The sequence below is a fragment of the Chiroxiphia lanceolata genome, chromosome 25 (genome assembly GCF_009829145.1).
Source record: "Chiroxiphia lanceolata isolate bChiLan1 chromosome 25, bChiLan1.pri, whole genome shotgun sequence".
Taxonomy (NCBI): Eukaryota; Metazoa; Chordata; class Aves; order Passeriformes; family Pipridae; genus Chiroxiphia; species Chiroxiphia lanceolata.
Window position 1 is genome coordinate 3,908,929 of NC_045661.1, and position 21,139 is coordinate 3,930,067.

Below are 21,139 nucleotides of genomic sequence, written 5' to 3' on the forward strand. Positions count from 1 at the left end.
CACCCTGCTACACAGACATGGCCACTGGAGGGCTGAGAGCTTCCAAATTGAAATAAAAACAGTCACAGAGCTCTAACGAAGCACCTCACCCTGGAAAACGACAGCAGACGTCATTCCACTCATCGTCTGTGCGTAACTGTAACACCTCCCTCAGCTTAGGAAACGCTCCTGGTTGGATCCTACCCGGGACAAAGCGGGGCTGTGCTGGAGGGCTGGAAAATGCCCTGCACGGAGCCACTCAAGGACAGTCTGTGGGAGAGGGTCCCTCCCTGCGGCAGCACCCGGGGAGATGAAAGGCTGTGTGTGCCAGTGCCTCACGTGCTGGGGCTGTGGCCGTGGATCCATCCAGGAAATCGCTGCAGCAATTCCAAGAATGTGGGGCTGAAGCCAGGGCCCAAGATAAGGCTGTTCACACAACACAGCTTTTATCAGCCTCAAGGCTAGTCTTCTCCTGCTCCTTAGTTACACTGAAAGTCGTTCTCTGCCCTTATTGTTCCAGCCTTAAGAGCTGCAATAATGAGAGTTTCTATCTCTCTGTCCTTCTCCAAATCTTCAGCTAATCGTTCTTTAGGCTGGCTCGGTCCCTGCCTGTCTCCTGGCCCCTATCTCCCACCAGGGTCTCAATAGCAGACTCAGCTATCTCAGTCCCACTTCCAACCCTTATTTCTCCCTTGGAAAAGCAGTGCTTGACATGTCTGACCACCCCTGGGGCACCAAGCAAGTGCCAGCCCAGGGCTGTCACATGCCCAGAGGGATTGTAACCCTGAAAGCAGTTGTCTCCTGGAGACCAGAGACTTCAGCAGAGACCAAGGCAGCTCCAGAACAGTGAATATCCTGGTCTGGCTCTGCTCTGGCTCTTCCAGGTCAAAGCCTGACCCCAGAAGAATCACAGCGGGCACTGCAGCTTAACTGATCCAAGGAAGGCAAAGCTGGCCCTGCCCAGGGCCACAGGATGGGTCCTGCCAGCCCTGAGAGCAGCCAGGCTCCCCTTCTGCCCACCTGGAAAGAGTTTTCCTCTCTGTTTACAAGACCAAAACTTAAAGCTCCAACATTCTGCCTGACAGACTTGCAAGCAATTCCTCCAAAGGCAGTGCCCCGTTTCTCAAGCCTCAGAGCCCTCCTGCAGCCAGTGAGGGGCCCTACACCGTCACAGCCTCCCAGCAACCTCAGGACAGTGGCAGGGCATTGGCAGAACTTGGGATGGAGGAAAAGACCCTGAGCTAAGGAAGAAAGAACAGGAGACTTACCCAGCACCCTTGGGCCACAGAGAGGCAAAAAGCAGCACCCAGGCAGCACCATGAGCAGCCCCAGGGGCTTGGGGTGTCTTATAGCAGCAGCTCAGCGACCACCACCGTCACCAGGCAGGCTGGAGGTGAGAGCACAGGAGACCGGAGGCAGATTTCCTCTTTATAGAGCAGCTGGAGCTCTGGGAGCCCCCCGTCCCTCCCCCTGGATCCATGGATGCGACACACCTGGGCACCTCCCCGCCCCGAGGGCAGCACAGGTGGGGGCCGGCAGCGTTTGCTGCCCACCCTGGGGGCAAACACTGCTGGGGGGCTGCAGGGGTGGGGTGACAGCCAGCCCCCACCTTTGACACTGCACAGCCCGGGCTGGGCACCTGCCCGTCACTTCTGGGGTCACCTTGCGACGGGGGGGATGCGTCCCCTCGGGCTCCCGGGCGGGTCAGCCCCCGGCACAGCCCCTCCTCACCCAGCCAGGGCAATCCCCGCGGCCGGACCCCTCCGTGGGGCGCGGGGCGATGCTGCGGGACAGGAGGCGCCGGGCGGGAGCCGCCCCCACGATCCCTCCCCATCTCCCCCCCCCGGTCTGGGCGGGCGGTCCCGAGGGCTCACGGCCCCTTTCGGTTTCGTTTCTCCCTGAACAAGCCCCGGTGAGCCCAGCCCAGCCCAGCCCAGCCCAGCTCTGCTTAACCTGGCGCAGGTCGACACGGCACGGCACAGCTCGGCACAGCTCGGCACACCTTGGCACAGCTCGGCACAGCTCGGCACAGCTCTGCTCGACCATGCCGCGGTTCAGAGTGGCTGAGGCCAGGCAGTGGGGGGATCAGTTCGTGCAGTTCCTGCAGGAGACGGGCCGGGAGCAGGAGTGTCAGCGGGAAACTCTGCGGAGTATCTACAACCTCGAGTTCCGGGGCAGGTGAGAGCCAGACCCGGGCAGTTGGGACGGTCCCCCTGGCCAGCACCTCCCGTTCCCCCCCAGCAGCGTTGCCCAGTGCCTGGCCACTGTTACTGGTCCTCAGCAGCCCCCAAGCCCCTCCGTGTTGCCACAGCCCTGCTGGGATGATCCCAGCTCTGTGGGACCCCCAGCAGCTGCCTGGGCAAGGCCTTGGATACCCACTGCCCTCCACAGTGCCCACCTGACCCTGCTGACCCCGCTCACACTGACCCTTGTGCAACATCACCGCTGTTAATCATTGGCAAAGCTGGGGCTCAGGGCACTGGTGGGCTGCAGGGTGGGCCCCGGGCTGCAGGAGGAGGTACCTGAGGAGTCATCACTGCTGGGAGTGCAGTGGCTGTGCCTTAGAGGAGCCCCCATCTGTGCCACCTCAACCCCTGGGGCTGTGCAGGGGGCTGACCCCTCTGGGTGGCATCTTCTGTCAAGGATCTGGGGACAGGGAGAAGTCCCTGCCCTGCTGCTGCTTGAGCACTGGCAGGGGCGGGGACAGGGCCTGCATGGCTGGCAGGGCCAGGCAGTGATGCCGTGGCACAGCTGGCATGGCCATGGCACAGCATGGAGTTGCTGGGGCAGCCTGCAGGGGTCTAAGATTTGCACGGGCCAGTGGGAAGCCCAAGTCCTTCTCCCTCTCCTGGCACAGAGGAGACCACTGAGAGCTCCCTCACTGCAGCCTCATTGCCCTGCTTCACCTTCCCTCTTGCCTCCCCTCAGCTGCCCGTGCCCCTGCCTGTGTCCTACCACGCTCTGTCCCTCACAAACCTCTCCCTTGTCTCTGCAGGACTGACACAAGGACTCCCAACTTCTCCTGCACTTTGAATGCCCTGAGGGTGACCCATCGGGCGCTGGTGCGGGGGCAGGTGGTGCAACTCAAGACGGTGAGAGAGGCCCCTGGCTGGGGCAATGCCCACGGGGACTGGCTCCACGGGACCCCCGGCAGGACCCCGGGGCTGACGGTGGCTGCTCCTCGCAGGTAAAGAGGCGCGTGGTGGTGGCAGACCAGTACCGGAGACCCAGAGCGGATGCACAGACATCACAGCCCACCTCTGCCTCGGGGCAGCAGCAGCCCAGCTCCACTCCACAGACGCCCCGGAGCTACGCCCAGCTGCGGTATGACCGACAGCACCCTGCCCTGGAGAGCCCCCAAACCCCCTCCCCGGCTGGCAAAGCCTGACCCTCCCTCCCCGCAGCGCCGAGCTCATCAGCGGGAAGCACGGCGTGGAGATCGTCTCGGAGTACGACCAGGGCAACGGGGAGATCCGCTTCCCGGTGGAGCGGGGCAGGCCCCGGACGGTCCCCGTGGAGGTGCAGAACCGCGGGACGCAGGAGGTGACGCTGCGGCGGGTCCAGCCACGCTACCAGTCACCGGCGCTCTCCTTCAGCGACGAGCAAGGGGTGACACAGGGACAGTCCCTGGTGCTCCACCCGGGTAGGGTCCCGTCCTGCCCCATCCCCTGCCCCGCTGGAGGGGCTGCAGGACCCAACGCTCCCCTGTCGGCCCCACAGGTGGCAGGTACCCCATCCACGTGCGGTGCCTCACCTCCTGCAACGGGCACTTCCCCGTCGTGCTGGTGTTTGAGTTCACCAAGGAGCCCAACGAGCCCTTCAGCATCTCACGCTACGTCGCTGCCGTCGCCCAGAGCCAGCTGGCCAAGGACCTGGGGCCCTCGGCACCTTACCAGCCTTACCAGGCCAACCTCCAGCGCCCTGTCACCGTCATCACCGAGGAAGGCATCCCCCCCGACAGGTATGTGGCAGAGTCACCTGCTGCCATCCCGAGCAGAGGGGCCCAGCCTGTTCTCCAGCCAGAACAAGGCTCAGCTCCTTGGGACCGAGCTGTCTGGCACCCCAGGAAAGTACTTCATCCCTGTGCAATGGCTGGTGACAGCAGGCTGGGGACACTCTGCCTGTTGGGATGGTTGTGGCCCAGGGGGAGCCTGGCCCTGCAGTCCCTGCAGCACTGCTGTCCCCTCCACCCAGCTCCCTGAGAAACGAACTGGAGAGGGAACTCCCTCTGGGCACCTACCAATACCCAAAGAACCTCAAGGACACGATCCTGCTCGGACCCAGCACCAGTGCCAGCTCCAACTGGGCTACCATGAGGTGAGTACCAAGGGTTGGGGGCAATGCCAAGCTGCCCCCCCAGAGCCAAGGTGCCTCTGGGACACAGTGACATCCCTGCTGCCCACAGCTCGCTGCTGGAAGCACCTCTGCAGGCTGACAACTACCAGCAGAAGTTCCAGCTGCTGCTGTACCTGGAGGAGATCCAGATGGAGGTGGACATCCGGCGCTACGACATGCAGGACGTGACCATGGTGCAGGAGAGGGGGCTGCTGGTCCTCGACGTGCGTAGGGGAATCCAGGGGGGTGGGAGGAGTGCTGGGGCTCCCGTGGGTCTGGCATCACAGCAGCCCTTTGGTGCAGGTGCCCGGCGTGGCCGAGAACCGCCCGTCCGTGCTGAGGGGTGACCACCTCTTTGCCAACCTGAGCAGCGAGCGGGACCATTCCCCGCTCCTCCAGTACAAGGGCTACGTGCACGACGTGGAGCTGGATAGGGTCAAGCTGGGCTTCTCCCCCAAGTGAGTGATGTCCGGCCTCAGCAGCCCCACTCGGAGGTGCTGGAGGCCGGGAGCCACTTGGGAAGGGCCGGGAGGGCGTGGGGGGAGCGACCGCCTGCCCTGCTCACACCACTCCTTCCCAGGATGCTGAGTAAGTTTGTGAAGAACCTGAAGTTCGACGTGACCTTCACCTTCAGCCGGCTGCCTCTGCAGGTCCAGCACCGGGCTGTCGTCCTGGCCATGCGCCACGGCTTGTCCAGCCTCCTCTTCCCCTCCGCCTCCTGCCACATGTCCCTCTTCCCAGGCCCCTTCCAGCCGCGGTGAGTCCCCAGTTCCGTGGGCCGGGAGGGTCCGAGGGGATGGAGGGGGCGGACCCGGCAGCGCAGCCTCTGCTCCCACAGGTGGTTCGACCGCAAACTGCAGGCGAACGAGGAGCAGTGCAGGGCCGTGACCCACATCGTGATGGGGATGTCCCGACCGGCCCCCTACCTCATCTTCGGCCCCCCCGGCACCGGCAAGACGGTCACTGTGGTGGAGGCCATCAAGCAGGTGAGCGGCCGGTGCCCAGGTCCAGCCCCGGGCATTGCTGCTGAAACTGGCATGTGGAGCTCAGTGCTGTCACCTCCTCCTGCCACCCAGGTGTGGACGTGCTTCAAGGATGCCCGGATCTTGGCCTGTGCCCCTTCCAACAGCGCCGCAGACCTGCTGTGCCAGCGCCTCATCACGGACATCCCCCCTCGGAATGTCTACAGGCTCATCGCCAGCTCCAGGAACTACAGGGAGGTGCCCGCTGATATCAGGGTAGGTCCCTGCCCCTCCAGCCCTGCATCCTGCCAGCACACCTGGGCTGGCAGCCCCCAGGAGAGCTGGACCTCACCCAATGCCTGCATTCCAGCCCTGCTGCAACTGGGACGATGAGCAGAGCAGCTACGTGTACCCGAGCAAGGAGTACCTGGGGCGCTACCGGATCCTCGTCACCACGCTGGTGACAGCAGGAAGGTCAGAGGAGCTGGGATTGTCCCCAGTACCCCAAGGGGCTGGACCCAGGGGCTGCCTTGCAGCCAGGCAGTGAGGGCAGCCCCTCAGGGATTCAGTGGGGAGAAGTGGAGGAGGGCAGGCAGCAGGGGGGACCTCTCCTCTGCAGGAGGATGAGGATGAAGGGGAGGGGAGGAAGGATGGCCAGGTGGGGCAGGGGTGCTGAGGCAGCCCCATTCCACCTCTCCTCCAGGCTGGTGTCAGCCAACTTCCCCCCTGGGTATTTCTCCCACGTCTTCATCGATGAGTGTGGCCACGCGGTAGAGCCGGAGAGTGTGGTCGCCATTGCCGGTGAGTGGTGCCCAGCTGCTGCCTGGGGGACCAGCATCTCTGCACGACCCGGGGTCCCCCCTGCCCCCCACTGAGCTCTCCCTGTTCCCAGGGCTCCTGACTCCCATGGACCAGAAGACCAACCCCACTGGGGGGCAGCTGGTGCTGGCAGGAGACCCCAAGCAGCTGGGCCCTGTCCTGACCTCCCCGCTGGCCACGGAGCACGGCTTGGGTGAGTGGGGAGAGGGGTGGGAGTGCTGCTGGAGCCAGGGGGGGCCAAGCAGCCTTACAGGGAGCCATGGGATCTTACTGGGCACAGGCACCTCGCTGCTGGAGAGGCTGATGCTGCACAACCCCCTGTACCAGAAGTCCAGTGAAGGATACGACCCACAGTTTGTCACCAAACTGCTCTGGAACTACAGGTAGGGACAGGGATGGTGCAGGCAGGGGTGAGGCTGCTCTGTGACCACAGCCCCATCCAGGATCTGTACGTCCCCCTCAGAGCCTCGTAGTGCCCCAGCTGATGTGGGAGATGGGAGTGTACCTGCTGTCCTGCACAGTGCCTGGGAGGGTGCTGGGCCCACGTGGCACCCACCCTGGTCACCATCCTGCCTCTTCCAGGTCCCACGAGGCCATCCTGAAGATCCCCAACGAGCTCTTCTATGACAGCGAGCTGAAGGCGTGCGAGAGTGATGGACTGGATGTCCGGAATTTCTATTGCAACTGGGAGGAACTTCCCAAACAAGTGAGGGGGGGCAGCAGGGAGGGGGCTGGGGGAAGCCCCGAGGAGCAGGCAGAGCAGAGACAAACGTTTTCCACCCTCAGGGCTTCCCCATAATCTTCCACGGGGTTTGTGGGGAAGACCAGAGAGAGGAGAAGAGCCCCTCGTTCTTCAACACAGCCGAAATCGAGGTGCTGGTCGACTACCTCAAGAAGCTGCTGCAGAGCCAGGGCAAGAAGGGCTGTCCCACTGTGTCCCCCAAGGAGATCGGCATCATCTCTCCCTACAGGAAGCAGGTGAGGGGCACAGCTCTGCAGGCAGGGCATGGGCAGAGACCTCCCCAGGGGACAGGGGTCACTGGAATGGGATGGGCAAGAATGGCTCTGTGGTGGCTGGACTTTGCCACGTGCCTCCCCCCAGGTGGAAAAGATTCGGAGAGCCATCACCTCCCTGGACCCTGTCCTGAAGAGGCTGGCAGACATCAGCCAGCTGAAGGTAAGTCCCGGGCATGGAGAGGAGCCCACCCTGCTGTGGGAGGAGGCAGCCCTGCCAGCCCCAGCCTGGGGGTGCTCCCAGCCCCTCACCTGCTGTCCCCGCCCCAGGTGGGCTCCGTGGAGGAGTTCCAGGGCCAGGAGCGGCGCGTGATCCTCATCTCCACCGTGCGCAGCTACAGCGCGTACCTGCAGTTCGACAGGACCTTCAGGCTGGGCTTCCTCAAGAACCCCAAGGTACTTCACTGCCCCGAGCAGACCCTTCTGCCCCCTGGTTCCCACAGGCAGGCAGGGCTGCTCTGGGTGCTCAGTGCCACACAGCAGAGCTGCCTGCACCGAGGTGGGGCTGCGAGAGGTGCTGCAGCCAGGTGACACCCCTGGGCCTGTCCTCTGCAGAGGCTCAACGTGGCCCTCACCAGGGCCAAGGCTCTGCTGATCGTGGTGGGCAACCCGGCTGTGCTCAGCAAGGACGAGCACTGGCACAGGTGAGCTGTTCCTGGCCCCTGCCACAGACTCTTGTCACCGGTGCCTGCTCTTCCCTGCTGCTGGCAACACACCAGTGCCAGGGAGCAGCAGGGCCAGTGCCACCTCCTGCCCACTCTCCCCTGGCTCTGTGCCCGCAGGTTCCTCATGTACTGCAAGGAAGAGGGTGGCTACACAGGACTCCCCTACGAGGGTGAGGGCACAGAGCAGGACAGACTCGTTGCCGACCTCCAGGGGCTGAGGCTCAACATTTAACACCCAGGTGAGCAGGGCTGGCAGCTGCCAGCGCCCTGGGGCACCAGCACAGCCAGGGTTAGGGTTAGAGGCACTGACTGGGAGGCTTCTCCTGCCCCAAATGTGACAGGGCTTAGGAGGGGTCCTCACTTAGGGGTTGCTTGTCCCTACCCTCAACTCGGGGGCCAGTTCTGCCATGAGGTTTCTCTGCAGGAAACCTACGTGGGAAAGGAGGAGAAGCCCTATGAAGCTCCAGCCCCCTCAGCCTGTCCCCTGGCCTGCAGCAGCCCTTGCACTCCCCCTGTCTCTGTGCATCCCTGCAGAGTTGGGGCTGAACCCACCGGACCAGAGGATACTGCCAAGCCTTTCCTGTCAGCCAGGAACCCTGGCACAGACCACAGGGCAGCCCCCTCCCCTTATGGAGTGGGACCACCCCAGGACTGGACTGGGACCATTCTCCATTTTAACCAGCTTTTGACACAGCTGTGGCAAAACAATTCTCTGTGACTGGTCTCACTGTTCAGTGAAAGGCTTAAGCCTTCAAAGAGCATCACTGGGTGCACAGGGGAGCCCAGTGCTGCTGTGGTGGGTGACTGGGGCAGGCAGGGACCTGGCCAGCCACAGCGTGGCTCAGCTCCTAACTGGGCAGCTGCCTGGCTTGAGAGCTGGCATGGCTGGGCAGGCACTTTGTTTCCCTGGAATAAATATTTACAGAAAAACGGTCTCGAGTCTGGGGCTCTGCCACAATGACAGGGCTGCTGGAGCAGGGACAGGCTCGCTGCAGCCCTGTCCTGACCTGCTCCAGAGCCAGGATGGCTCCAGCAGTGACAGCAGTGCCCATCATCCAGGGACTGGGTACAGCTGGGAAGCTCCTGCCCAGCCCTTCCCACATAAACTGCTTCCTGGCTCTTATCTGAAACGAGAGCCAGGCCTAAAAGAGTTAACTGAGGTCTCTTGCTCTGCTGAGAAAGCCCCCCCAACACCTGTCTGTGTTGCTAAGACTTGTTCTGTTCTGCTTACTGGACCTAAACCTAATCATAAGAAGAATGCTAGAAACAGTATACAATCAACCCAGAGGTTATAAATTAAGACAAGGTAGACATTTGAATAGGAGAAAAGGGCTTAGAGCCAAGGGTTTCTGCAAGCTTCAGTAGCTGGGACATTAACAATAGAAAGGTAAGAAGGTCAAAGTGAGAGAGAAGAGAAAAAGACCCCCAATTTGAGGTGGAAGGCTGGAATGACCACCAAAACTCAGCACCAAGAGAAGAATCTGGAAAGCACCTCCCTAAGCTCCGCCCAGGCCCCGCCTATTATTAATATGCATGATTAGATGTTGTTATCATATGACTATATATGTAATCATGTATGTAGACTGTTATAAATACCTTAATTTTGCACTGGTGCCTTTGAGCAAGCTTGACCAGCGCTAGCTGGCTTGCTCCCAACGTTGAATAAATAAACACCTTGCTACTTGTAGATAAAAAGTCTAGGAGCAGTTCATCACCCTGAAGTTGCCAAGCACACTGTGCTGAGTCCTGATGCTGCAGCAGCAGCTGGAGCAAGAGGAGCTGTGGGACGAGCAGGTCCCCACCCTGCAGCACGTGGCCTCTGTCCCCAGGCAGGAGCCTGGAGCAGCAAGGGGCTCAAAGGAGATCCGGAAGGATGCCACGCAAGCGGAGTTACAATTACTAAAATACCAGTTTGCATTTATTCTCCCAATTACACAGTTCAGTTTACTGGTGCCAAGTCCATGAAGGAGGCAGACTCGAAGGCGGCGATACCGGCAGGGCTGGGCACACATCCCGGGAGCAGAGCACTCCTGGCAGCAGCTGAGCCCGGCTCTAAACACAGACAGGGCTAAAGCTGCTCAGGCAAGTCTGTCTAACGCTGGTGTGTGCTGCCTGCACGGCAGGGGGAGCAGGCAGAGCACCTCGAGGGCCCAGCACACCCCACACACGAGGCTGTCGGCACCTCCAGCTTCTGCAGCACCTGCCCGGAGCTGGGGAGGGAGGCTGAATACCACGGCAATCCCCATGGGAAAGGCAAAACCAGGGAAATCAGTACAAAACGGGGCGACACGGGGAGCGACACAAACACCCGGCCCTCGGAGAGCAGCGGGTGCTGAAGGCACTGGCCCCTCGTGGCCCCGGAATCCCGCAGGGACACCCCGCGGGCTCGGGTGGCAGCTCCGGTGCAGAGGGTTCAGGGCAGGTACCGGCACCTCGAGGTCCCATTTGGCTGCCAGTGCTCCCTCCCCGGGCAGGGCAGGCAGTGCTGGCGCAGGGGCCGGGGGGCTGCTCAGAGCAGCGGGCAGGCTCTGCGCTTCTTGTTCTTGCGGACCTGCAGGCCGGCCCGGGTGGCCATCTCGAACACCTCCCGCACCCCTTCCTTCGTCTTGGCCGAGCACTCCAGGTACCCGAAGGCGTTGATCCTGTTGGCCATATCCCTCCCCTCCTCTGGCTTCACCGGCTCCTAAGGAAGCAGGAAAAAGAGGGTTTGGAAACATTCCCCTCGGGGCACCCGGCCCTTTGCACCAGGACCCAGCACAGGCAGAGGAGGCAGGACCCGGGGCTGTCCCCACCTGCTTCATCTTGGCCAGCTCCCGCCGCGTGTGCTCGTCGTTCCGCAGGTCCTTCTTGTTCCCCACCAGGATGATGGGCACGTTGGGGCAGAAGTGCTTCACCTCCGGCGTCCATTTCTCAGGGATGTTCTCTGCAACCAGCACATGTGGGATCCCATGAGTTGAGGGGCTGCTCTTCCCCAGCCTCCCCGCAGGGACCAGCCCCGGGGCTTTTTGCCATAGCAAGCAGGGAGAGCTTGCCCTCTCACAGCATCCTCCTCTCCCACCACCTCCACCCAGCCAGCAAGTTCCCAGCATTTTCCTGGAGTGCACACCAAGCCAGGGGATGAAGGGGAAGCTGTGGCAGCCCCAACAGGCAGAACAGAGGCTTCTCGGACCGCGGGGGGTTCAGCAGCAGCACCCAGTCCTGTGGGAGCCTCAGGTCCCCCGTCACTCCCTGGTCCCTACCGAGGCTGTCCGGGCTGTCGATGGAAAAGCACATGAGGATAACGTCTGTGTCCGGGTACGAGAGGGGCCTCAGCCTGTCATAGTCCTCCTGTCCTGCCGTGTCCCACAGGGCCAGTTCCACCTGGGAGGGGAGAGGGATAATGGCTCAGCAGCTCTGCAGGCCAGGAGTGACAGATTTATCTTCCTCAGGTATAGCTGTAGCCTTCCTCAGACTGGGGCAGGTTCAAGGTGACCCAGAAAGGCGGGAGCCGAGCGGCTCCGATCCACATGGACCAGCCCTGGTGGCAGCACTGGGTGGTGGCACTGCCAGAGTGGGACTGTGGGAGCAAGGGGAATGATGAGCAAGGAATGATGATGGCTCTTACCTGCTTCCCATCTACCTCTATGTCAGCAATGTAGTTCTCGAACACGGTGGGCACGTAGACCTCGGGGAACTGGTCCTTGCTGAACACGATCAGCAGACACGTCTTCCCGCAGGCACCGTCTCCCACGATCACCAGCTTCTTCCTGATGGCTGCCATCGCTGTGGGGACAGGAGCAGGGGAGTGGGGTAGAGCACCACAGGCAGTCCATGCTCCCAGCCCCCCCGAGTCCTGTGCACGATGCCCAGGGAGGTACCAGACACAGACGCCTGGGCACATCCCACTGGGAACAGCCAGTGATGGCCCCCACCAGCTCCTGCACACACCAGCTCATGGGCACTGCAAGAACTGGCCTGACTGGAACCACTTACACCCAGCACTGCTGCTGTGGCTGGGAGAACCATCCCAGTGATGTCCCAGCCGTGGCAGTGCTGGTGGCTGCACACAGGGACCTTGAGTGAGGTGACAGACTGCTCTGCCTTACCCACCCCATGGGGAACCCACCCCCCCAGCCATCCAACCCTCCCTGGGCTTTGCTGTGCTGCCACCCAGGTAAACAGGGTTTCAGACAACCTTGGAGTGCCACGAACACGCTGGGTTTATTTTAGATTATGAATTCCTCAGGGCAGGAACTGTGCTCCAGGTCTCACCCAGGCGCGCTCACCGGCTCCCAAATAATCCGATCAGCAGCTGGAACGCGCCAGGCTGAGCTCCTGGAGGTCCAGGCAAGCAGGACCTGTGTGCCTGGCACCCAGCACCGGGCTGGCCCCGTCCCAGCCTGTCTGACAAAGGAGCCTTTGCCACGGAACCAAGAGAGCCGACGCTGGCACCGGCGGCGGGAGAAGCTGCCAGGTATCCCTCGGCAAACACAGGCAAAACCCAGGCAGAGAGGGTGGCTTTCTGCCCCAAGGGAAAAGGATGCAGCCCTGCAAGGAAAGCTATGCCTTTGCATCCCTCGGTTTCAAAAGGAGATTACAGAGGAGCCTGGGAATCGTCCAGGACAATGCCACAAAACGCCTGGCACAGCATCTGAATGAGGCATGAGAAAATCATCCGTGGTGGGATCACATCCCTCCCAGCCTTGGGACCAAAATCTCTTTCCCATCCCCGGCTTCCCAGACGCCTCAGTTCTAAGAGCCTGACCCACTCCTTAAGTGCCTTTGGCACATCACCAGCTCCCTGTCCCAGAAGAGATCCCAGGAATGATGCAAGCTGACAGCTCAGGGTTTAATCCCTGAAAATTCACACTGCTCTGGGGGAAACTACAGGTGGCAAGAAAACTGCTCCTGAAGGCAGGGACGTGCCACATCCCTCCACCAACCCTGTCCCTCTCCACACCCCCTGCCTGGGCAACAGGATGGGAAGAGTCTGGGATGCTGGGAGCCTTGGGAAGATTCAGGGGAAAGAACCCTGTGGGAAGGCCACACACACCGATGGAACTGCAAGTGGATCACACTGGGATCATCCCAGGATCACGCTGGGATCGCCCTGGGAAGGCCAGGACATCATAAGCCTGGCATTTAACCAGAGCATTGAGCTGAGCCTTAAGGAAGGTCAGGCATCTGTCCCCACCCGGGTGACCACACCCACACCCTGAGCCAACAGAAAAGGGAGGAAAAGGGGAAAAACCCCAGTCTGGCCACACTGTAATTAGCAGCAAATGAAGGATCAAGAGGTGAGCCCGAGCAGCTGGGCCACATTCCAAAGGCAGGCTGCAGAGCTCTTCTCTCCCATGGCATGCCTGGCAGGTCACCCCTGGCACACGAAGCCTGGGGACCACCCCAGTCTCACAAATCAAACTGCCCAATGGTTTGGGCAAAAGAGAGACAGTTTTCACCCAAATCCAGGCCAGGCCCTGCTGGTAGCCGTGGATCTTTGCAGGTTCCAAGCACTTTGGCTCACAAGCCGAGGCACGAATGGTTTGTGGCTGCTGAGTGCTGTGAACTGTTAATAGAAATAGAAGGCTGGCACTTGTAAGGTGAGAAGAGAGAGGATCAAGGGCTGCATCCGGCAGGATCCAGCCCTCCTCAGCCAGGAGCTTGGGGGTCAGGCACACATCCCAGTGGAGCAGCATGTCCACAGAAAGAGTGAGCACGTTTGTGCAACACTGAAGCTGGAGAAAAAAATAAAAGGTGCCCCAAAGGGTCCCTTCTTGGGACCATGGGCACTTTTTAGGGAGGCAGCAGCTGAGCAGGAAGGGGGAACAGCTCCTATCCCTATTCCTTGTGCCCTCCTGCTCCTGCCTGTGCCAGCTGGGCCAGGGACACCCACTGTCCCAGCAGGGACTGCCAGCCAGGAGCTCATCCCAAGGAGGCACAGAGTTTGTGTTATGGAGGCAGATACAAAGGCTGGAGGAGTCTGATGGCTCCTGCCCGTTTGAGGAGGACAATATATCCCTGGGGACACAGAAATGCATCATCCTTAGAATCACAGAGTCATTAAGGTTGGAAAAGACCTCCAAGGTCATTAAGTCTGACCCTTGTCGCAAATCATGCTTCTCATCCTCCTTCCAAGCAGCATGTCCAGAGTGGGAGAAAAGGAGAGCTCAGGGGTAAAAAAGTCTGTTTACTCAGACAGGAAGCTCCTTCGCCCGCAGCAAAACATGATTTGCTGCTTTGCGACTCCCTATCTCCAAGAGGGATGGAGGAGGAACAGCAGTTTGGGCTGTGCCATTATCTCACCCACAGCACAGCACAGACGACACATCTGCAGCAGGAGGAGCAGCAGATGCCCAAGGAGACAAACACCCGCTCCCAGACAGACACCAGGACCTGCCTGTGCCCAGTCTGCAGACACTGGACAGAAACCAAAACCAACCAGAGCGGCACCACTCCTGCCCAAATGCTGCCCTGCCCGGCCAGGGGGACGGCAGGGGCTCCGAACTGAGCAGAGCCACTGCCCCCAGAGCTCCTTCCCACGGCCTCCCTCGGCCTCCCTGACCTGGGACGGCTCCGGCCCCGGCGGCTCCCGCGCCCGGCGTGATGCCGAGCGGTGACTCAGAGGGCAGAGGCACCGTCCCCACCCAAAATCTCAGCACAACTCATTCCATTACTCACGAGAGCCGTCCAGAAATAGCCCATTACTAATCCCGAGCTGGCGCGCAAAGGGGAGCAGGGCAAGGAGGCTCGGAGGGCTGCGAGCCCCAGGGGGCCGGCTGGGTGCCCCCATCCATGCCCTGCAGCCAGCAGCTGGCACGGCACCAGCACCAGAGGCCAGCAGCACTCTGCTCCAGGAGAGAGGAGCTCCTCTGCCAGGGGATGCTCTGCAGCTCAGCAGGATGAGGCCAGTCCCAGGGATGAGGAGTCTGATGCAAAGGCTTTTGCACTGTTCCCAGATGATGGACAGATATGAGTAGTAAACATGAAGACAGTTTCATGAAGACAAACAGGGCAATCCCAAGCACAGATGCAGGAGAATGGATGGAGAGCAGCCCTGAGGAGAAGGACTTGGGTGTGCTGGTGGATGAGAAGTTCAACATGACCTAGAAATGTGCATTGATAGCCCTGAACCCCTCCTGTGCCCTGGGCTGATCCCACAGCGTGGGCAGCAGGGGAGGGGGGATTCTGCCCCTCTGCCCAGCTCGGGTGAGACCCCACCTGCAGAGCTGCCTCCAGCCCCGGGAAACAACATCAGGAGGATGTGGAGCTGTTGGAGCAAGTCCAGAGGAGGACACAGAGATACCCCAAGGGCTGGAGCCCCTCTGCTCTGGAGCCAGGCTGGGAGAGCTGGGGGTGTTCACCTGGAGAAGAGAAGGCTCCAGGGAGACCTGAGAGCCCCTTCCAGGGTCTAAAGGGGCTCCAGGAGAGCTGGAGAGGGACTTGGGACAAGGGATGGAGGGACAGGATAAGGGGGAATGGCTTCCCACTGCCAGAGGGCAGGGCTAAATGGGATATTGGGAAAAAATTCTTCCCTGTGAGGGTGGTGAGGCCCTGGCACAGGTTGCCCAGAGAAGCTGTGGCTGCCCCTGGATCCCTGGAAGTGTCCAAGGCCAGGTTGGATGGGGCTTGGAGCAACCTGGGCTAGAGGAGGGTGTCCCTGCCCAAAGCAGGGGGCAGGATGGGATGAGCTTTAAGGTCTGTTCCAACACAAACTGTTGTGTGTTCCATGAGAATTTTAGGACAGTTTTACTACAACTGCCATCAGCCCAAACGATTAAAAGCACACAGTCACCCTCAACGAGCCATGGAAATTCAGATTTTAAACTCTGCCAAGTGCCAGCCACCCCCAGTTACAGCCGAGGCTGCCCAGCCACGCTGGCAACCCAACCCAGCCCAGCAGCACCCGCAGCCCTCGGGTGTGAGCAGCACCCTCAGGGCCCCACTGGAGATGCCTCCTGCTCATCCATGGAGACAACAAAAGGGAGCAGCAACCGTGGGCCAGCATCTCCCAGTGCCAAACCCCGCAGGGCCCCTGTGCCCATCCCTGCACCCGCTGCTGTGGGCAGGCTGGGGCCACGCTGGGGTGGCTGTGGGTTTAGTCTGTGCCATTGCTGCCAGCACCAGCCTAATCCTGAGCAGGCAAAGAGCTGCAACATGACCCCAAATTGCTCTGTTCTACTTTCCAAGCAGCTATTCTAAAGCCATCACCATAAAATCAGCCAGGCTCCAGGGCAGCCCTTGTGTTATTGGCCTCTCCCAGCTTCGTGCCTCAAAATGTGAAGTTCCTGCTGAGCAGGAAATGGGGAATTCCTCTGGCAGCAGGATGTGTCCATCACCCAGTGTCTGCTAAAGGATCTCAGGAATTGCAGGGAAAGATGTTAATGCTTCGAAGGACCCCAACCAGGGACAGAAATCTTTCAACAAACCTCCTGAGCCGGGCTTGAGTTCCCAGAGGTAACAGAAGGGTTTTGTTCTAATGCAGAAATTCCCAAGCACTGCTGACAGCCCCACCCCGGCCAGACCTGTCCCACCAGGAATCACAGCCCTGGCTGGAGGCACATCCCAAGGCCTGGGCAGGGCTGGGGGGGACAGAGCTGTGCTGGGAGCAGCCCCTTCACAGTCCCCATGCAAGGGACACTCCCTTTGCAGGGACACCCCCAGTGCTGCCAACGTGGCAGGGCCAGCTCTCCACAGCCCCCAGACCTGGCAAATCTCCCTCTCCAAACAAACCCTGCTCACCCAGAAGAGTGGAGCCAGGAGGAGGGCAAAGCCTTTGGGCAGTGCCCATGTGGCCACCAGCATTGCCCCCAGATCACTTTTTGGCCAGAGATGGGAGAACAGATCTAGGGCTCGTGTTCCTGCCTTGCAGAGCTGCCACCAAGCATCTCCTCACTCTTCTGCCCCAGCAACTCTGGCTGCTCCCCTTGGATGGGAGGTTCAGGGAACACCCAGCCCGTGGCACAAAGCCCCATCACCCCAGTGCCACACCACAATACAACTGCAGAAGGAAAACCACCTCCTTGGCCAGCCCGAGATATTCCTGGTGCTGCTGTGCCTTCAGCTCTGCTAAACTTTTCATCAGTTTAACAAATAAAAGCATCCAAGTGCTGGGCTGGAGTGATTTGACTCTTGTTTAGGACCAGGCTGGGTGAACACAGCACAGACCAGGCTCAAGGCTGGGTTATGAGACGAGGCTCACAACTGGATTTCAAAACCACACACCTTCGGTTCGGGCTGTGCAGCTGTGAACAGACAGGACCCTCAGCAGCTCCCAGCACCCAGAGGGAACACAGGAAAGGTTTCCTCCCCAGCATAGCCAAGGACAGGCTGTCTCCACCTCTCAACAAGTCCGTGTGTGTGCACAGAGCTGCTGCGAGTGCCAGGGGAGGGCACCTCGGGACAGGACCCTGAGAGGTGCCAGCAGGCAAACAAGAGTCACTTTGGTCAGCTCCAGGCCTCCATGGACACTGCCACAGCCCTGGGGATGGGGCACTGGTGGGGAACCCCCTCCAGAATCCCCCTGGGAGCAGCTCCTGCTCCACCAACAGCTCTGACCAGCACAGTGACAGCCACAGCTGTCTCCAAGATAAAGTCATGGGAAGGGGACTGGAGGTGTTTGGGGACAGGATGACAGCAGCACACAGGCCACTGGCACACATGCTCTGCAGGGTTGTTTCACAACAGAAACGGCTTTAGCTGGCTGGACTCACTGGTGCAATGAGAAAGTAAGTAAACTTCCAAAATAAAACCCGACAGGAATGGCCACCGAGGAGAATTTCGTTTGCTGAGACACCTAAACCATGGCCAAGGTAGCACAGGGCAAGTGTCCTGGCAGTGTCACAGGTACCAGAGGGACTCTTACACAGAATCATAGAATCATTAAGGTTAAAAAGCAGAAAAAAGTCCCCAAAAGGGCTGGAAGCAAAGAGCAATGCCAAAGGGAAACACAATGGGCAGAGCTCAGGCTCCCGGGCAGATCACAGCTCGAGGCGACCCAAGTGGTGCTGATTTTGGCACAGCAGCATCTGCAGTTTCACACCCACCCAGCCCCGAGTTTGTGCAGCACAGACCAGCCCCCAGGCAGCCAACAGCCATCACTGACACCCAGAGCACACCCACAGCCACCAGCACCCGCTGCTCCGAGCCTCCCATCCCGCCTGCCATCCCGCCTGCCTCCACTGCCAGAACTGCCCGGCGCCGAGGAAAATGTCTGTATTTACCACTGGGAGAGCTGCCTGAAACCTTCCTCAGACCTCTGGACTTCCCGTATCCAAACGACGAGCGATCATCAAAACAGGAGCTCAACTCAGTGCTCGAGTTTAGACCTTACCCGTTTTTTTGGGTGGGGGCTATTCTGTGGGCATGACCAGGCAGGCTGGGCTTTACCACACGCTCCAGTGGCCAAGGGTGACTGTGCGGACCCAGATTTGGGACAGAGCGCCCAGGCTGGCTCGTTCTCATGGCTAAACCCCACAAAAAAACCATCCACAAGCAAAACAGAGGAAGGGACTTGGAACAGAAGAATTCAAAAGCCTAAACAAAGCTCAAACCGCAAAGCGCTTGAGCTTTGTGGGGAGAAGCTGCCTGCCCCTTACCTCCTTTTCCAAAGGACATCATGCCATGTTCTTATTTTACCTCCCGCGGAAGCGACAGCCTTCCCAGCCTCCCGGCAGCACAAGTGTCTTGTGGAAAGCTCCAAATAACACGCCACAATCTCAGAGGGTGCCTGTGCAACGCCTGACTGCCCCAGCGCCGATCAATATTTGCTAATACATTCCTTACTTTTCATGTCAATACGCCTCTCCAGTGCAAACGGCAAGTTGGGAGGTGAGCCTGGTTAAACGCTCCCGACAACCTGTTGGAAGACAGTGACTTGGCTTATTTTCCACTTAAATGCTTCCCCGGAGAAGCCGTAGCTGTCAGGAACACGGATTCAAGCTAAAGCCCGTTAAAACCTCGCTCGGGCTCTACCTGGGAGCTGAGGAGGAGGAGCTGGACACAAATCGAAACTGTTTGGACCCCAAAAGCACTTGGCGAAATAGAAACAAAATGCAACTGGTCTCCGGGACACGCAGCCAGCCAAACCGCTACCTCCCGGCTCCGGTTTCCTGACCGGAACACTTTCCCAGGGATGTGAGCCCGGGCGGGGGCTCAGCCGGGCCCCGGCTCCCAGCCGGCTCCCCACGCAGATGCAGCCCGGGGGATCACTCTGCCCTTCTCACGGGGGTGTTGAGAGGCTGAGGCTGGATTTAGGGGGGGTTGGCGGCCGCTGGGAGACTTGGCTGCCAGACTTTCAGCGCTGGAAAGGGCCGCGCAGTCATGCTTTTGGAATGCTCCCCTGCTCCTAAGACATTACACAATTATTTCCCCTCCCCGCAAGCCCCCCTAATATAAATGTTTAAGAATGAGCTCAGCAGCGAGCAAAGGGAACTTTTTTCCTTTTTCTGAAGAAAACACGAAGCGGCAGCTCCGTGAGCAAGGCCGTGCATGGGGACACTGCTGGAGCGGGGGCTGTGGGGAAGGATGTGGGATGTGGCAGCAGCCCCGGGGCTCTCACCCTGGGTCGGTCACTGCCTGGGGGACCAACCGCAAGTTGGGACCCACAGCCCGAGGCCACCCTCCAGGGACAACCCACAGAGCCCGCAGTACAGCTGACCCACCCCTGCCCACACCCAGGGCCCCCCGCCCCATCCCGGGCACACCCACCCCGCCCTGTCCCGCTGCACCCCACCCAGCCCGGCTGGGGCACCCACCCCTGTGTCCCGCTCCCCCAGCAGTGCCCGGACGGCACCCAGCATTGACCCCACACCCCACCAGTAACTCCACACTTCAGTTCCCCCTGACCGCAGTAACCCCAGACCCCACACCTTACCAGTACCAGCAACCTCACACCTCAATTCCTACAAAACCCCACCAGCAACCCCAAACCTCAGCTGTCCCAGACTCCGCCAGTAACTCAGACCACATCACCACCAGTAATTCCAGACCCCAGTTCCCCTAGACCGCAGCTCTGCCCCCACTTCTTACCGGTACCCCCACACCCCACCAGCATCCCCACTCCCCAGTTGCCCCCCCGCACCCCCATCAGCGCCCTCGCCGCTCCGCTCCCCCGGACCCCGCACCTCTCTCCGCCGCTGCCCCGTCCCGCTCCCGGTGTCGGTCCCAGCTCCAGCTCCCGCTCCCGTCCCGGCTCCTCCGAGCAGCGCCGGGCACCGCCCCGTCCGGGGCCACCCGCGAGGGCGGAGCGGGAGCGCTGGGCTGTGCCGAGCCGGGCTGGGCTGTGCCGAGCCGGGCTGGGCTGTGCCGAGCTCCGCCGAGCCCCTTCCCAGTGCTACCCCCCGCCCGCCTCCGGGACACCTCGGACCCGCCGCTGTTTCCCCGCAGAGCCCCCGGGGGGGTTTCTCCCTATTCAGGTGGGGAGGGCACGACCCCAACTGCCCGAAGGAGCAGAGCTGCTGCCCTCAAACCCCCCCTGTGCCAGGCAGCACCAACAGCAAAGACCACCCGTGCTTTACCCCTCAGCCAGGGGTCCCCCACCATCAGAGCCCAAGCCCCAAACCATCCGCTGTCGGAGCATCACTCAAGGGGACGCCTTTCCCCCCATGAGCATTGTCTTCTTTCCAACCTAAGCAGGGATCCCCTGCTATTGGAGCACCCCTCGAGGACATGCCTTACCCCCATATTATTTTCTTTGCCCCCCTAAGCTGGAGATCAATCCCCAAACCACCTGCCATCAGAGTGCTGCTCAAGGGGACCCCTTCTCCCCATGAGAGCAGCACCACTTGAAGAGACACCTTCCCCCCTCTGTGCCTTATTTGTGGCAGCCCCCCAGAGGCAGTGCCAGCCAGTTTGCTCTGCCAGGGAAGGCTGATCCCAGCAGGCACCAGCAGCCAAACCCCATCACAGCCCTCTCACATCCATCCCCAGGTGCTGTCCAGGAACCCCCTCACTCCTCGAGGGACACCCCCCTTCCCACCATGACAGACACAGAGGTGGCTGAAGGTCGAGCCCTGTCCCCAGGGTCTCTGTCCCCTCCACTGGGGCACTGGCAGAGGGGGCTGTGACATGTCAGGCCCCGCATTGAGGTGACCCCAGTGCTGCTGGCCAGGGCTCTGGCTCCCCATGCCCACCAGAGTTTGTCAGGAAGGAGCTGCTCCCCCCCCAACATCCCAGCTGCAGGGCAGAGTCTCTGTCCCTGAGCCAGGGAGAGGCAGCCCCAGGGGCCTGGCCCATACCCAGGCTCATAAACTGCTGCTATTTTAAGGACTTGAAGACAATTTTTCTTAATTTATCAAGCCCCAGGCCAGGAGCTGGTTCCAAAGGAAATGTTTCCTTAGTAAAAAAGGGAACCACAGAGGAAGCTTTAAATGCAGCCTCTGCCTCCTT

General features: G+C 60.6%; 2 protein-coding genes across 4 annotated transcripts; one reads left to right on the forward strand and one right to left on the reverse strand.

Moving 5' to 3' along the window:
* Nucleotides 1–1,864: 1,864 nt before the first annotated feature.
* Nucleotides 1,865–9,469, forward strand: MOV10 (Mov10 RISC complex RNA helicase). The gene is made up of 22 exons (XM_032710333.1): nt 1,865–2,157; nt 2,975–3,071; nt 3,167–3,303; nt 3,384–3,622; nt 3,700–3,940; nt 4,174–4,296; nt 4,385–4,538; nt 4,618–4,772; nt 4,895–5,071; nt 5,153–5,300; nt 5,391–5,552; nt 5,647–5,750; nt 5,980–6,077; nt 6,169–6,288; nt 6,376–6,478; nt 6,678–6,801; nt 6,882–7,073; nt 7,198–7,272; nt 7,380–7,505; nt 7,665–7,753; nt 7,892–8,013; nt 8,199–9,469. The coding sequence occupies exons 1-21, from the start codon at nt 2,024–2,026 to the stop codon at nt 8,004–8,006; spliced, it is 2,913 nt and encodes a 970-aa protein (XP_032566224.1). The 5' UTR covers nt 1,865–2,023; the 3' UTR covers nt 8,007–8,013; nt 8,199–9,469.
* A 195-nt stretch (nt 9,470–9,664) lies between these two features.
* On the reverse strand, nt 9,665–20,052 carry RHOC (ras homolog family member C). Of its 3 annotated transcripts, none has more exons than XM_032710345.1 (6): nt 19,876–19,988; nt 18,536–18,608; nt 11,379–11,536; nt 11,014–11,134; nt 10,567–10,697; nt 9,665–10,457 (listed from the first exon to the last, which is right to left on the reverse strand). In XM_032710345.1, exons 2-6 carry the CDS (start codon nt 18,540–18,542, stop codon nt 10,284–10,286), a joined length of 591 nt encoding a protein of 196 aa, XP_032566236.1. In that variant the 5' UTR covers nt 18,543–18,608; nt 19,876–19,988; the 3' UTR covers nt 9,665–10,283. The 3 variants fall into 3 exon arrangements, with proteins under 3 accessions (XP_032566236.1, XP_032566234.1, XP_032566237.1); XM_032710343.1 differs by having other exon boundaries at nt 18,349–18,608; XM_032710346.1 differs by lacking the exon at nt 18,536–18,608 and having other exon boundaries at nt 19,876–20,052.
* Between the last annotated feature and the right edge of the window lie 1,087 nt (nt 20,053–21,139).